Below are 13,986 nucleotides of genomic sequence, written 5' to 3'. Positions count from 1 at the left end.
TGATCGCTGCCATCAGGAGCAATCTAAAGTACAGTGCCTTGCATCATTATCTGATAAGCCTTTTTATTGAGCAGAAGGCTGTATAAAATAAAATGATTTCTTTAATACTGAACGATGAAGCAAACTGAAGGCTGTCCGTCATCTATACTCAAACCAATTTGTTATTTTTTCCTGTTGACGATTAAAACCGATTTGTATCTGCCGCTCAACCCTTTGAAACTAATTATTTTGTTAACAGATATTAAGAATCACATTTTGTTTCACCTTGGTTGATACAGTAAGCCATTTATTGTAGACTATAATGGTTTCACTGAATGAATCATTCAAATCCAAGATATTTCTTTATTGCTGCATTATATCCACTGGGAAACAAACAAAAGTGTGTAGAAGCATTTGGCCAAAACTAAGCCTAACATTGTTGGAAACAATAATATTGTGATGTATGTATCTCCCAGCAACAACAGCAATAACAGGTATTATGGATTAGTCTGACAATTACCTTCTAGATTAATGGTTGAAGTCTTTCCTTAAAGTTATACCAGCCCATCACCTTTTTTCCCTAGGTGACATATTTAAATTGCATGTTTTGTCCAACCAAACATCCAAAACCCATATTATTATTGATGGAATTCACGTTCTTAAGTAAACATGACAAATCACATTTTAAAATAGCTCCAATAGTCTAACTAATGAATTCCTTTAGCTCTAATATTAACAAAAATACACCATGCATGTCCATGTGTTATCTGTTTCCTATTATGGACAAAGATCACTTTTAGTAAAGCAAATAGTTGGATGTCGAGTCTCACGTTTTTTCTATTTGATCTAGTTGTTTTATACTAGTTTCATCCGTCAGCTCTTTTTTATTTAAAGTTTGTATAGCCTATTTGTTTTTGTTTTCTTAATTGTGTCTCTTCGTGTTTCACGCTGCAGTGGACAGTGTGCAGTCTTGTGAAAATGTATTTTTGTCTCTTCATTCTCTCCACTCCATGGACCACATTTTCTCATTGTCCTCCTTGTCTGTCCTCTGTGTTTTCCCCTCTCTCACACCTTCAAAGACTGTGAGGAGAGTGTTCCAACTGAGGAGCCAAGTAAGTCCAAGGATAGCTCGGTGTGTGGCTGTGCTTGTGTGTTTTTTTGTGACTCAGCTGTACCGTAAGTGTGCATGTTTGTAGACATGCTAACATTCTTTTCAGCCAGAGCTCCCAGCATACCTTTTCAATTTTTAATTAGATACAGGGTCCCTGAAACAAGACCTGGCCCATGTGGAACAGTAGAAATACCCTCTCTGCTTCATTCGTCTCCTCTCCTCTCCTCCCATTCTCTCTCCCTCTCTTCCTCCTTCTCCTCCTGTCCTCTCCTCTCCTTCTCGTCTCTCCTCGCACACCACACACCATAATTACAGCACCAGACAATTACCCAGCATACTCCTGGGATGCACATTTTGTTCTCTTAATCTGGTGTCTTAAATAATTAAAACCAACCATGAACTCCTCTTTGTGAGTGTGGCTCGAGAGGTTTATGTTTTTGATGTGTGTGTCAGTGTATATATTTTGTTTCCCTATTTTTGTTGTTGTTTATAATACAGACGTCATGAAACCTCTCCTATCTACCAATAGCACCATCACAGTCCCACCATTGTGGCTCCATGTGACCTCGAATAGATTTACCTTCACCTCTAACCTGAATATTGTATGCGCTGCATTGTGTTTATGGAGCTGTCATTGCTCACCCATACCTACCTATGTCACTGCTGTGATCACATTTCCATAATCCCTTTTTCCATGCCTCTTTGGCAGAAAACCATTCTGTCATGGTGGACTGTGTTCATTTAAAATATATAAAATCACAAACAAGGAAAAAAAATAAAGCATCAATTATTTCTGGACAATCTCCATTACAGTCACTTGCTCATGTTATACCTGGAGACTGTGATATATAAGTATTTGTATCCTACATCTGTCAGCAATAAAGTAAGTGTATGCATTTGTGGAATTGTTACCTTGTGTGTGTTTAATAGTAATTCGGTGTTTCTGTCTTCATCAGCCAAAAAAGAAGAGGAGGATCTGGAGGATAAGAAGTCCATAAAGAAGAGAATTAAAGCGCTCAAGGTGCTCGATCCCAAGATTGCACAAAATCTATGTAAGTATTTGTTTCCATTCAGCCCGAACCTCCTCCCTCCAATTGACAGGATTTATACACTTCCATGTGTCTAAATTTCAGTGTTCTGGGCATGGATTCTGCTTTAGTCTCTGCAGATCCTTGGAACAGACTTTGCTCTCACTTTTCCCCTTTATCTCTCTTAAGTCACCTCCTGTATCCCTTATTAGATGTTCCTTTCATGCCATAAAGTGACCCCAGTGGAGCATTTTGGAAAGGAACAAGTTCCACCTTTTGTTTGTTGCTAAAGCAATTAAAGTAAGACAACACCTGGCCACTAGTACCAGTGACTCTTGTCTTCAAAAACACTGTGAGCTAATTATAATTAATAACTTTATGTTAAGCACAAATCAAGGAAAACAGAAACCAGAGGAAAAATCTTGCTCTCTTGCTTTCTCTTTCTCTCTTCCAGACACACACACTTTCCTGCTGTCCGTGCACGTCCCATGTTTTGGTCTTAAAATGACTGTTTTAAAAGCACACAGCTTTAATGAGGATCCAGCTGATCTTTTAAGCACTCCCACATCTTAGCACCTCATTCGCTTATATCAAGGGGAGCTTTGACCTTTGTTTCATTTATTAAAAGAAAATGAGACTAATCAGCCCAGTAACAGTGATAAATCACACAGCGGAAAATTGTAGAGCGGGAACGAGGAAAGAAAAGAACAGGGAGAGTACGCGCTTTGTGTTACACCATAGCAGGTAAAGAGTCTAAAAGCTTTGATTTGAGGTTGAGAATTAATTTGCGGGGTTTTTATTGTGTTGCTTGATTGATGGTCACTAGAAAAAGAGTGCATTAGTTTTCCGTGCAACGAGTTAGAATTACATTTTAGCACAAAAGCTACACTCGTATCACATTTTGCCACATGTCAACAGGAGTCCAGTTAATGAATGTGTGCAGCCGGTTGTTTTTATCTTAAACACTATGATTACTGCGTACCCAAACTGAAGCCACCTCGGTCATTTTTAGAACCAATGCTTTTTATTGGTGTGGTCGGTCTACATTTTACAGTTTTATCACAAACCTTTTTGCGTAATACTGACAATGACTTGGTAAAATAAGCCTGTTTTCAAATTTGTTTTTGATTTAGATTCAAGGCTTTACTGTCATATGCACAGTAGCTACAGTGTTGATATGGCAATGCCAAACTTAAGTCCCAGGCTCCTCCAACAATGCAACATTATAGGACATTAAACCAATATAAATAGTGAAGGAAATAACAGAATAGATTTAGTTCTGGTTCTGCTGTATAACATGACAATGTGTTGTCTAAAACACTTTATATTTGATTCAGATATTAGTCACTTACAAACTCTGAACTGATATATCATATTACCACAGTTTTCTTATATTCCTATTCATCTTAAAAGGTCTGCATTATATCACACCTAGCCCTGTGACATAACTGTGAACTACAGTATTCCTCGTGGTACCACTGGCAGGACTAATGACTTATCCTGACAAGACATTTGCCATTCAGTCCCGAGTGGCACCCCTTGCTTGATGATCAGGATCATTTGACTTTTCTCCCCAAACTGTTTATGTCTGGCTGCGTTATTTATGATGTATTTTTAATAAAATGTTCTTTTTTGGCTACTATTTAATGTCCTTTATGTGACCTTTTAAAAAATATATGTATTTCTCACAATTTTTTGTCTGTTTTAGTTTCATATAATTTATGATCAATTTCCTGTAAGTGTAACAATGCTGTCCACATCTGGTGAATCAAGATTTCTTTAATCCCAGAATGTGCTTCATCTGTTGTTTGTTTCTTTGCAGCCATCTTCCTGGGTTCCTTCCGTATGCCTTATCAGGAAATTCGTCGGATGATAGTTGAAGTGGACGAGGAGCAACTCACTGAACCTATGATCCAGGTAGCGCAGTGCATACATTATAAAAAATGATCAGAGCTTCAGACTTAGTAGATGTCCTTCTTTTGACTGACCACCTAATTAGATGTGGCCCTACCTAGCTCAAGTAAGAATATTGAAACCTCTTTCATCTTACTTTGTGGGACTCTTTACCTCAAGGCTGGAAGTATACCTTCAGTGCAGCCCTTCTCCTGCTCAGTTGATAATGTGTCTCTCTTTCTTTTTGTTTTCTTCTCTCAGCAGTAAAGACATGATCCAGCCCTTATTCTCAATTTTTTTGAAAGACTAGTTAGCTATAGCAAGCAGGAGGTTGAAAAATAAGTGATGCGGTTTCTAAATAACTGCAAATGTGTCTCTGCATATGTGGATACACTAATATCTGGGATAATATTGACTGAACATTTCAGAGCGTCTTGCTTCGGCTCAGGTTTAGGTTATAGATACTTCTGCCTTATGGACTCTTATTTTGTGTATCTCTTTCCTGCACACTTACTGTCAGATTTGGTTTCATGTTGATATTTATTTATTTTAGTGTAATAAATGTTGCTACAACAGCAGGGATTTGCAGGATATTATAATGAGAAAATCTAAATATATGCTATATTGCATAAAAACATGAACTAATGACGAGTGGTTTAGAAGTGACTCCATGTTAAGGAAACAATACAAAATAAATCAAACTTATAAAGTAAGTATACCACTTATTTAAAGACAATTTGTGGAAATACTAAGAAACTGACATTACTTGCCTGATATTCGATGGGAGACAGACATTTTGAGCACAAACAGAGCATGCACTTTTACCCTCTTTCTGCAGTTTGACACTGGGAACAATCGACAACAACTGTTCAGCAAACCTTAGGCTACTAACAGTAGGGTAAGGACCGAGACGATCAACATTGTCGGGTGATTTGAGGAACTGTGCTCATGTTTTGTAGCCTGTGTGGCAACAGGAGTTTCTACAAGCTGGAGGCCTCCATTGACTTCTTGGGCAGTCAGGCCAATAGGGAATTATCGCAGTTTATTGTACTTCGCTTAAGAATACTTGATTCTGATTGGCTGGGAGGAGGGCATTAACCCGGGAGGTTGCCCGCTGACTTGTCGGTTGTACTTGCTGCTGACTGAGCACAGCGTCATCAAATAGTAGATCAATACGCCGCTTGTATTTTTTTCTATCACAGAAATTTCAAACATGAGGTCCATTGTAAAAATAAACCTTGTTTAAAAAAGTTTCTAAAATGTGTCGGAAATCTATCAGAGGGTCATTCGATACATAGTTTCGCAAGCGACATACAATGCAGCAACTACGGTATTAAACTAGTGATCAGTTGCAGCCTTGTGTGGTTGCTACAGAAACTAATTAGCTACAGATGTGCTAACGTTATTCACCGTAGTTCTAAACATTGCAGCGTTTTAAATATGGACAAATTCATTGTCAATTTTAATGTATTTGGACTAGGGAAGACATTTGAGGACTGGTTAAAGAGCGACGAGGACGACGGAATGGCCCAGGGTACCCGTTTCCGAGATCTGACAGATGTGGAGCTGTGTACAATTGAAGATGGGGCCCTTGAATCAAACACGAAAAAAGGCAACTGCCTTTGCTATCAAGGTTTTCACCAAGTGGAAGAGCCACCAGAAGGATAGACTGACAGTGACAACTGACCCGGACACTTGCAGCGCCGAAGAACTAAACAAATTGTTAAGACGTTTTTATGCTACAGTTCAAAGCGCAGTAGGCAAGCCATACAGTGTGGCAACGATGACCAGCATCAGAGCCTCACTGAACCGTCATTTCGCAAGGTTCAATTCATATGCGGACAGTCAGTTTACCACCAGCAACAGGGTGTTCAAATCCATCATGAAAACCCATCGAAAGAATAGCCAAGACAAGGCAAAACACCATCCCCACGTCACCGAGGCTAACCTGAAATTGCTGTGTGATTCTACAGCTTAATACACATAAATGAATCGCCTGAAGAATATTAATTCTGTTGTATAACCTACAGGCTATTTATTAATTTGAGTTTGAGTGGATCTAACTAAAATAGCCCAAATATAATGGCTAAATAATTTTGTTATACATTTATGGCAAATAAAAATGATTTGGAATAAGGAATGCATGTTTGATCGATCGTAATTAAAGGGGACTACTTTTTGAGGGAGATGAACTCAAACAGAGTATACATTTAATAATGCCGCGTTCCTCTTACTTCGGAGGTCGGAACTGGGAATGACGTCACATCCGCGTTGACTTGCGTTCCAGTAACACAAATCGGAAAAGATGGACGCTCGCAGGAAGGCTGTTGTTGTATTTGCTCTTGCCGAATACCAAAAACTACCGAACAAATATGCAGTCCACTTGAAAAAGTTTTAAGTTAAGTCCACATAAATAGAAAACTACAGACCTAACACACTGTTTTGAAACATGTATACCAATGTTTAAGGCCGAATCTAGTGAAAATATGTATGTATGTAATATTTTTTCTGGTACCATATAGCAAACTATTTGGAACATCCTTACAGTATTTTACACTAGGCTATTTTAAGTAGTCCAACAAAGAAAGCCATGAACGTGTTCGCCTTGTTTACAGATTCAGCAATTATCTCGGGTTAGCCATTGTTAGCAATACCGGTTGATAACAGTGCTCTGTGTCATATTTTGTGCATACAAATATCGTAGCAACATTTCTTCAGATGGAAGATGAGCGGTACTTTATGTACAGGTGATTTAATGTGACACAAGTAATACTGAAGAGCTAAAAATGTTATGTGATCAACGTGTTTACTTAGTGTTTACGTGCTGGGCCGCCATGTTGTGTGCAAATTGCAAGTTGAACTGGGGTATGGCGAGGTATCTCCGAGTTTCCGAGTAGGAAGTCTGACCTGAGGGGGCTTTGCAGTTGAAATTTCCGACTGGGAACTCGGATACTCCCACTTCCCAGCTGGAACGCAGCTTATGCATGCAATATAAATAAGAAAAAGCATAATTATTAAAGTATTTGAATTGTTTTATTATGTTGGCAAGCAAGAAGTAGAATAAACGGGATAATAACCTCAAGGCAGGTCAATAAACAGTTTGATATGCCCAGCTCGTGGACGGCTTACCGGCCAACACAAATATTGCCCTGCGTCTTGGTGATTATCCCTTACATAATTGCAATAGAATGAGAATTTATAATCCCACAAGGGGAAACTATACCATCTTATCCTATACTATAATCAAGCATACCGTGCAAATTCTTCAACCTACTTTTAAATCAGCTTTACCAATAGTTTAAAAGGTTAAATGAGAGGAAGTTAAGTAATGCCTTTAAAGCTTTTAGATTGATTAACTGAAAGGTCAGCTAAAAAAAAATAATTAAAATAAACTTTAACTATGGAAGTAAATTTATAGCATTCATTTGACCAATAATTGTTAATTACAACCGGCAGATAATTAAAATTGATTAAATAAAATTCCATTTAACTCGGGTATTCAAAGTGGCAATATTTGTGTTTACTTCAGGTGTTGGGAACTCATTTTCCGCCCAGTTTGAATTCATCAGAGCAACATGCTTACCTCATGGTAGCAGTATTTGTTGAGATGGCTGTTAAGAGAAGGCAATTTAATCAACATGGCTTAAATTATTTACCATGTATTCCTTTTGGATGTCTAAAAAAACCCAATCACGTTCATTATACGTACAAATAGCCCTAAGGATATAGTCTCCTGCTTGATAGTAAAAAAAAAACAACATTTAATTGGAGTTGGTTAGAAAACTTTCTTTTTATTGAAACTCATCAAAAAGCTGACACACATCCAAATACGTAGCCAATGAAACAGCAGTAGGTTAGATTTCTTAACAAGACTGCACTCCACAAGGTTGTAGTCCTAGGGCTCTTTTAATTAAATTTAGAGAAAGCACAACATAGCTCTGGAGGCATGGACTGCGGGCAACCACACTGCCATTGAGAGCCAGAAATACATTACAGACGATCCCCCTATGGCAAGCCAACGGTTTAATAGAAAACTTTGGATCATTACATTTTCTACTTGGTTAAGACATTAAAACACGGGAACAAAAAGAACATAATGCCACACCAACTACACTTATTATACCTCTGTGTGTCAGACATCATGAAACTACTTACTCAAGGCTTCATTTGATCCCAGTTGCTTTTATCTGCTGTGCTCCATATTGCTTTTCACTAATTTTCCCCTTCTCCTTTTGTTGTAGAACCTTGTGAAGCACCTCCCTGAGCAAGAGCAGCTGAACGCCTTGGCCAAGTATAAAAACGAGTACGCAAATTTGTCAGAGCCCGAGCAGTTTGGGGTTGTGGTGAGTGTACACACACAAACACATACACACACATGCACAATTTGCCATACACTGATAAAAAGGCTGCTCCTAAAACAAGTAAAGAAATAATGAAAGCAAGGTGTTGTGCTTGTAATAAGAAGAATGAATCTGCCAATTTTGCTTGGTAAGATTTCTTGCAATGATATGGGATATTGAGATAAATTAGATTTTGTAATTAGCTGGGTATTTTTGGACTATATTTGAACAGAATCCGGAAATGTAGTGTTACAAAATGAGCCAGAAATGCTCAAAAGTGTTCTGTTTGCTGATCTTAGTTGATGATTTTCCAATAAAAAATGAGTTTTCTTAAATTAAGTAAGATTTATTTCTTGAAACAAGATGATCCATCTTTCACAGATACCAAGCAACTTAAAACAACTTGATTCCTCTGAGACTGTTTTACTTAGAAAGTAAACAAGACCCTGTATCTCACTGCATTGTTTCTCCTTAAGTTATGTCTTATATCAAGTGTAAAGACATATTCTGACTAGAAATATACTTGGCAAGATTTCGAGTTTTTGCATACACACAACAGTGTAGCTTCCCCACCAGCTGCTTAGCTCTCACCGCATGTAAACATAGGCCATATATCTAAATACTAAACATATTTTCTGTGTTATGTTGTTGGGTTTTTGTTCATGCAGGATCTTTGGTATTAAACTGTGTGCAAAAGGAAGTAACATCATTTTATGCAGCTGCTTTATAACTATGCAAATGTTATATTCATGTAAATTGTCTTGCATTTGCCTCTTATCTCTTCCTTTCTCTTGATTTCCTGGAAACACACACACACAAACTGAGCACTTAAATATGAATATCCTAATCCCAAGCTTTTTAAAATCTCTAAGAGGAACGACAAGACACCTGTAGACTGCGGCGTTAATTTATGCACATTAAAGAGAAGCACTGCTGCCTAATTATGTCTGCATCGTTTTCTTAAAGTCTTTTCAAAGGAGGTTTATTTTAAATTATTCATGAGAAGCGTAGCACTTTTTGTGCATTTTGTGTTTCTGCCTAGCAACTAAGTTAATGACAAAACATGAAATAATCTTCATCTGCTTCTGCACCAGAGCACCCACCTGTTTAACATACACGCATGAAAGAGAATCTTATCACTGACTGAAAATGCAGTGACTGAGAGGTTGATTGGGAGGGGGGAGGTGAAAAATAGAGCATGCTCAGCTGTTGTTTAGTGTTCATCAGGGAGACATAGAACAAAGAGGAGCCTGTTTATATAATGTGGTATCGCTACTGTGCCCGCGTGGGCCCAAGGAGGCCTGTGTGCTTTCACCTATCAGAAAGGCCCCGTTCAAAGGGAATTTTTAATTTACCATTGTGCAAACACATGCATTTTATCTCTTCTGGTTCCGAGTCTGCCACTCTCATACTTGATTTGAATTTGACCTTGCGTTTAGTAACATTTAGTAGGAAAACATCTTATTGCATTTTTACAATTCTCTCATTGCCTTGGCCTGTAGGTTAATATAGATATAGTGTGCGGCTGCTGTAGTATATGAATAAGTTTAATGCTTTTTTTTCTCACAAGAAGGAAAAAAGTCAGGAAAAAGCAAACAAAGCCTTCGGTCTTACAACAGAGTAATTAATGACATGCATTTCCTTAAAGTAAGTTTAGAATATTTAAGCATAGTCATTGTCATACAGTATAGTAGCTGTCATTGCTGTGCATTACTTGTGGTTGATGACTAAAATCTAGAGTGTGTTCCAGCGTGAGCATCCCGCTGACTCTGCACTAATAGTCCCTATGACAGGCAAATCTTTGAATGAAGGTTTCTCATGTAGGATTTATTTCAAGCTGCCAAACATTATTTTCCTTTTACACTATATGGTTCATGGTTTTTAAAGTCTTGATCACTTGAGAGAAATGTATAGTTAATGAACCGTTAGGCTGCTCAGACCAGGATCCTTGGGGCATCACTTAAAACAGTATCGTCAAATCTGATAACAGTTCCAGAGTCTATTTAATGCTATTTTTGTCCACGCCGTTGTACAAACGACTCTGCGCTGTTTATACATTATGTTTGAGGGTGCTTATAACGACCCTTCAGGAGCTCAGTTTTTTTCGAATCGCCTCCCTAGCCTTTAACAAGCAGCTGCACACATTCACTCTGAAGGCCATTTTTTGCTTTCTTTCTTCTCCTTTTGATTACGTTCTTCCTACTTCAATATCCTTATCACATAATGTATCCCATCTCTGGGCTCCCTTTCAGCATTATGTTTGGTTCTTGTGCACCTTGGTAATTCTTAATTTTGTCGTATTATTCTATATGTCTTTCTTTTCTTTTTCTCACAGCCAAACATGCACGCACACACAAACACGCGCTCAAAGTCACATGCACGCACACACGCACGACGCTCGCTCGCTCACTCACTCATTCGCTCACTCACTCACCGACTGAAATAGTCATTTGATAACATTACAGTAGCTATAATTAAACCCTTGATGGAGGACATCAAACCGCACAGCCAGCTGTTGTGTGAAACAGACAATTGGAACCTGCGCCCCCACCCCCACCCCCCCACACACATACACACTCATGGTTGTGGCCAGGCCCTGGGCCCAACGCAATATTTTCCAATTTTCTCTAATTGTGTGAGAGTGGTAATCCAAGGCAGCCTATTGTATATTCCACCCCCTCTGCTGCCTGCCCTATATGGACACTAACTCCACAATTAACTTACCAGACCCGGGTCCCAAATCAAATCAGTGCCAGCATCTATTACTACTGCCTAGCAACACTTTTCAGTATGTCGGTTGCATAAATGTCTTTTAAATTAGATAGGCCTAATGTAAAGTGTGTGCCAAAAGTGTTATTGTAGTTATTTTAACTTTGTCTCTGACTTAGTTACCTCTTTTTAAACATTGTTACCTTTAGTTTTACTTTATTCTCTTTTCTATCATTTTCATATTATTCTGTTTTCCTTCATACTTCTTTGTATCTCACTTGTCCTCTCCCAGATGAGCGGTGTGAATCGGCTGCGTCCTCGTCTCAACAACATCCTCTTCCGGCTACAGTTTGAGGAACAGGTTAACAACATTCGTCCAGATATCCTGGCAGTGAACGCTGCTTGTGACGAGGTCAAGAAGAGCCGCTCCTTCGGCCGCTTGCTGGAGCTGGTTCTGCTGCTGGGAAATTACATGAATGCAGGCTCTCGCAACGCCCAGTCTTATGGCTTCGACCTCAGTTCCCTCTGCAAGGTGAGGGTTGAATTGCTGGCCTTAACAACAACAACAACAACAACAACAGATGACCTACACTATATAGTCCTTAATCCCTCCATTGGTAGTGGTTCAACAGGAGTGATGCATGTTCATGGAAATAAAAGCTCAATGCAGAGACTTTCTTTACACCAATGTTCAGTTCTACAATGACCACATTAAATCCAAAGTTGTTAAGCAGACCAAATAGATTCTTCTAATTCTCTTTATTGCAGCTTATCTTTACATGTAATGAAAAACCCCATGTTGAAATGTCACAATATTAATATTGAATCACAATTGTTTGTGTTACGCCTTACATTCTGGAGACCAACAAAATTTAAAAATATGCAATTAGTCAAGAGACAGTTTGTGTGTGTGTGTGTGTGTGTGTGTGTGTGTGTGTGTGTGTGTGTGTGTGTGACTGCATGTTTTAAGAGGGTTACCCTCACGTAGGCTATAAAAGTGTTAGCTTGGTTGACCCCATCAGCATGGCATACTTATCTACAATAGCTTTATTAGCGTTTAGCGTTATTACAGACTTTGTTTTAACCTCTTTTTGTTTGATTGAACTCTATCATCCCCCACTATCAAGCACACGTTTTGTTTTTTCATAATCTGCTCAAATCTATCAAAGCAGCCAAACCCAGGGAGCACTTGATTCTTATTCTGCTCTGAAAAGATAACTGAGGCTATGCCCTGTATCCCTTTGCAAGTTCTCACACCCTGCAGGATAAACGGTGCTTCGGGTGGAAGAGAAAATTGCAAATCAATGTACCTTTTATATTTTTGGTGGCAAGAGGACGGAACAGTACATGTTCCTGTATGACAGTTACGGGGGGGTACAGTGTAATCCTTAAACTGGAGACTTCTCCAGTGGTTGCATTAAAGTTGTTGGCACACTCATTGCCGTTTCCACAGTAACAACCACTGCAGCCATTCATCACTGCCACCTCTCTGCCCTGTTAGACTAGGGTGCTAATGCTCATAAACACCCGTGCATGTACGTACACAAACTTGCATTCATACACATGATGGATTAGTTTCATTAGCGTGACACTTATTTAGTCAATTAATAACAGTCTATGAAGGAATATGTTTTGTATTTCCACACTGTTAAGCTGCTGCTCCAGTGTGTCTATTTGCTTATCGTCATGCTGGTATGTTGTGGGACTATGATGTGCGTCAATGTCAGAGACAGGATATGCAGAGGAAGACATCACCTTTGTGCCTGCCCCTGAGTTTGACAACTTAATTCCACGGCACACTCCACAGCACAGGAAAATTGCACCCAGCCCATCTGGAAAAAGCAAAATGTTTACATTGTCAACTATGATTACCATCCATCTAAATTCAGAGGGACCTTTTGTGAGCCAGCACTTGAAGTTTTTTTTAAATGCGAGAACAGAAATGAAAAGAGAGATGAGAATGTTTGATTAAAAGAGATAATACAAACATGATTAAACCCAGCAGGGCTGAGTATGCTGCTGTCTGCCAATAGATCACCTAGAGTGATACACAGCAACACACTCCACAGGAGGGATGTTTGGCTGGGATATTGAGAGACATCTTAGAATTAGACTGCAAAACAGATGATGGAAAATTATCAGAGAAATTGAAAAATGGTTGCTTTTTGGTGGAACGACAGAGGCACAGAGCAGGCATCAAATAAATGGCGGTCAAGGTGGGGCTTGAACTGGTGTTTCTCAGTTCCCCTGATCTGTTGATCAATGCACTAGATGCTAACTTATAGCATAAATATGTTTTATTAAATTACTTACTTACGTCCGGAATTCTACTTTGAAAAAAACAAAACAGAAACCAAATGTAAAATAAATGTATTTTCATTATTTGTTGGGTTTAATGATGATAAATAATACTACTCCGGTATTGATATACATACATAGAGACATTATTTCCATATAGCCAATCAAATCTTGCATAAAGCGGTCATTTTTCTATAAGCAGAGCAGAAAGATACAGTGAGCCATACAGCAGCCTGCTATGCTACAGTGCCACAGACACTAAACAACAACCCACAGGTTTCCTGCTAAAGCCTCCTTATCTAGCCTGCAACATAAACGCGTCTGTTTTTGCACCATAGTATGTTGAACAAGTGACCAAACAAACATTCACGGGGGGTGAACTGCTAATGAAAGATTGCAGGCTAGATCTGCTCCGCTGCAGAACATTAGCAAAATATAAATGTACTTGCAAATGTCACTTCAGTCCAGTTAGATCCTTGTGGGGTCCTTACTCTTTAATACCAACAACAACATGCCGTCTTCAGGCTACAGCCTCTAGTTCCCTACAGTGTAACACTGCCACTCTGGCAGACTGCCAGCAGCTGTCGAGACGACGCACCCCCGCCGTTAGCCTGAGACATTTTAAATA

The 13,986-nt window shown here is 38.9% G+C and overlaps 1 protein-coding gene across 3 annotated transcripts in view; it reads left to right on the top strand.

The window, feature by feature from the left end:
- LOC134863359 (protein diaphanous homolog 3-like) overlaps positions 1-13,986 on the top strand; it is a 151,234-nt gene that overhangs the window by 66,785 nt on the left and 70,463 nt on the right. For all 3 annotated transcript variants that reach the window (XM_063881843.1, XM_063881844.1, XM_063881842.1), the window contains 4 exons: positions 2,047-2,142; positions 3,941-4,035; positions 8,253-8,354; positions 11,353-11,592. In XM_063881843.1, the coding sequence (XP_063737913.1) occupies positions 2,047-2,142; positions 3,941-4,035; positions 8,253-8,354; positions 11,353-11,592 (533 nt within the window). The remainder of the gene's footprint in view (positions 1-2,046; positions 2,143-3,940; positions 4,036-8,252; positions 8,355-11,352; positions 11,593-13,986) is intronic.

This window comes from Eleginops maclovinus, chromosome 4, assembly GCF_036324505.1.
Source record: "Eleginops maclovinus isolate JMC-PN-2008 ecotype Puerto Natales chromosome 4, JC_Emac_rtc_rv5, whole genome shotgun sequence".
NCBI lineage: Eukaryota > Metazoa > Chordata > Actinopteri > Perciformes > Eleginopidae > Eleginops > Eleginops maclovinus.
This window is presented reverse-complemented; position numbering and strand designations above follow the sequence as displayed.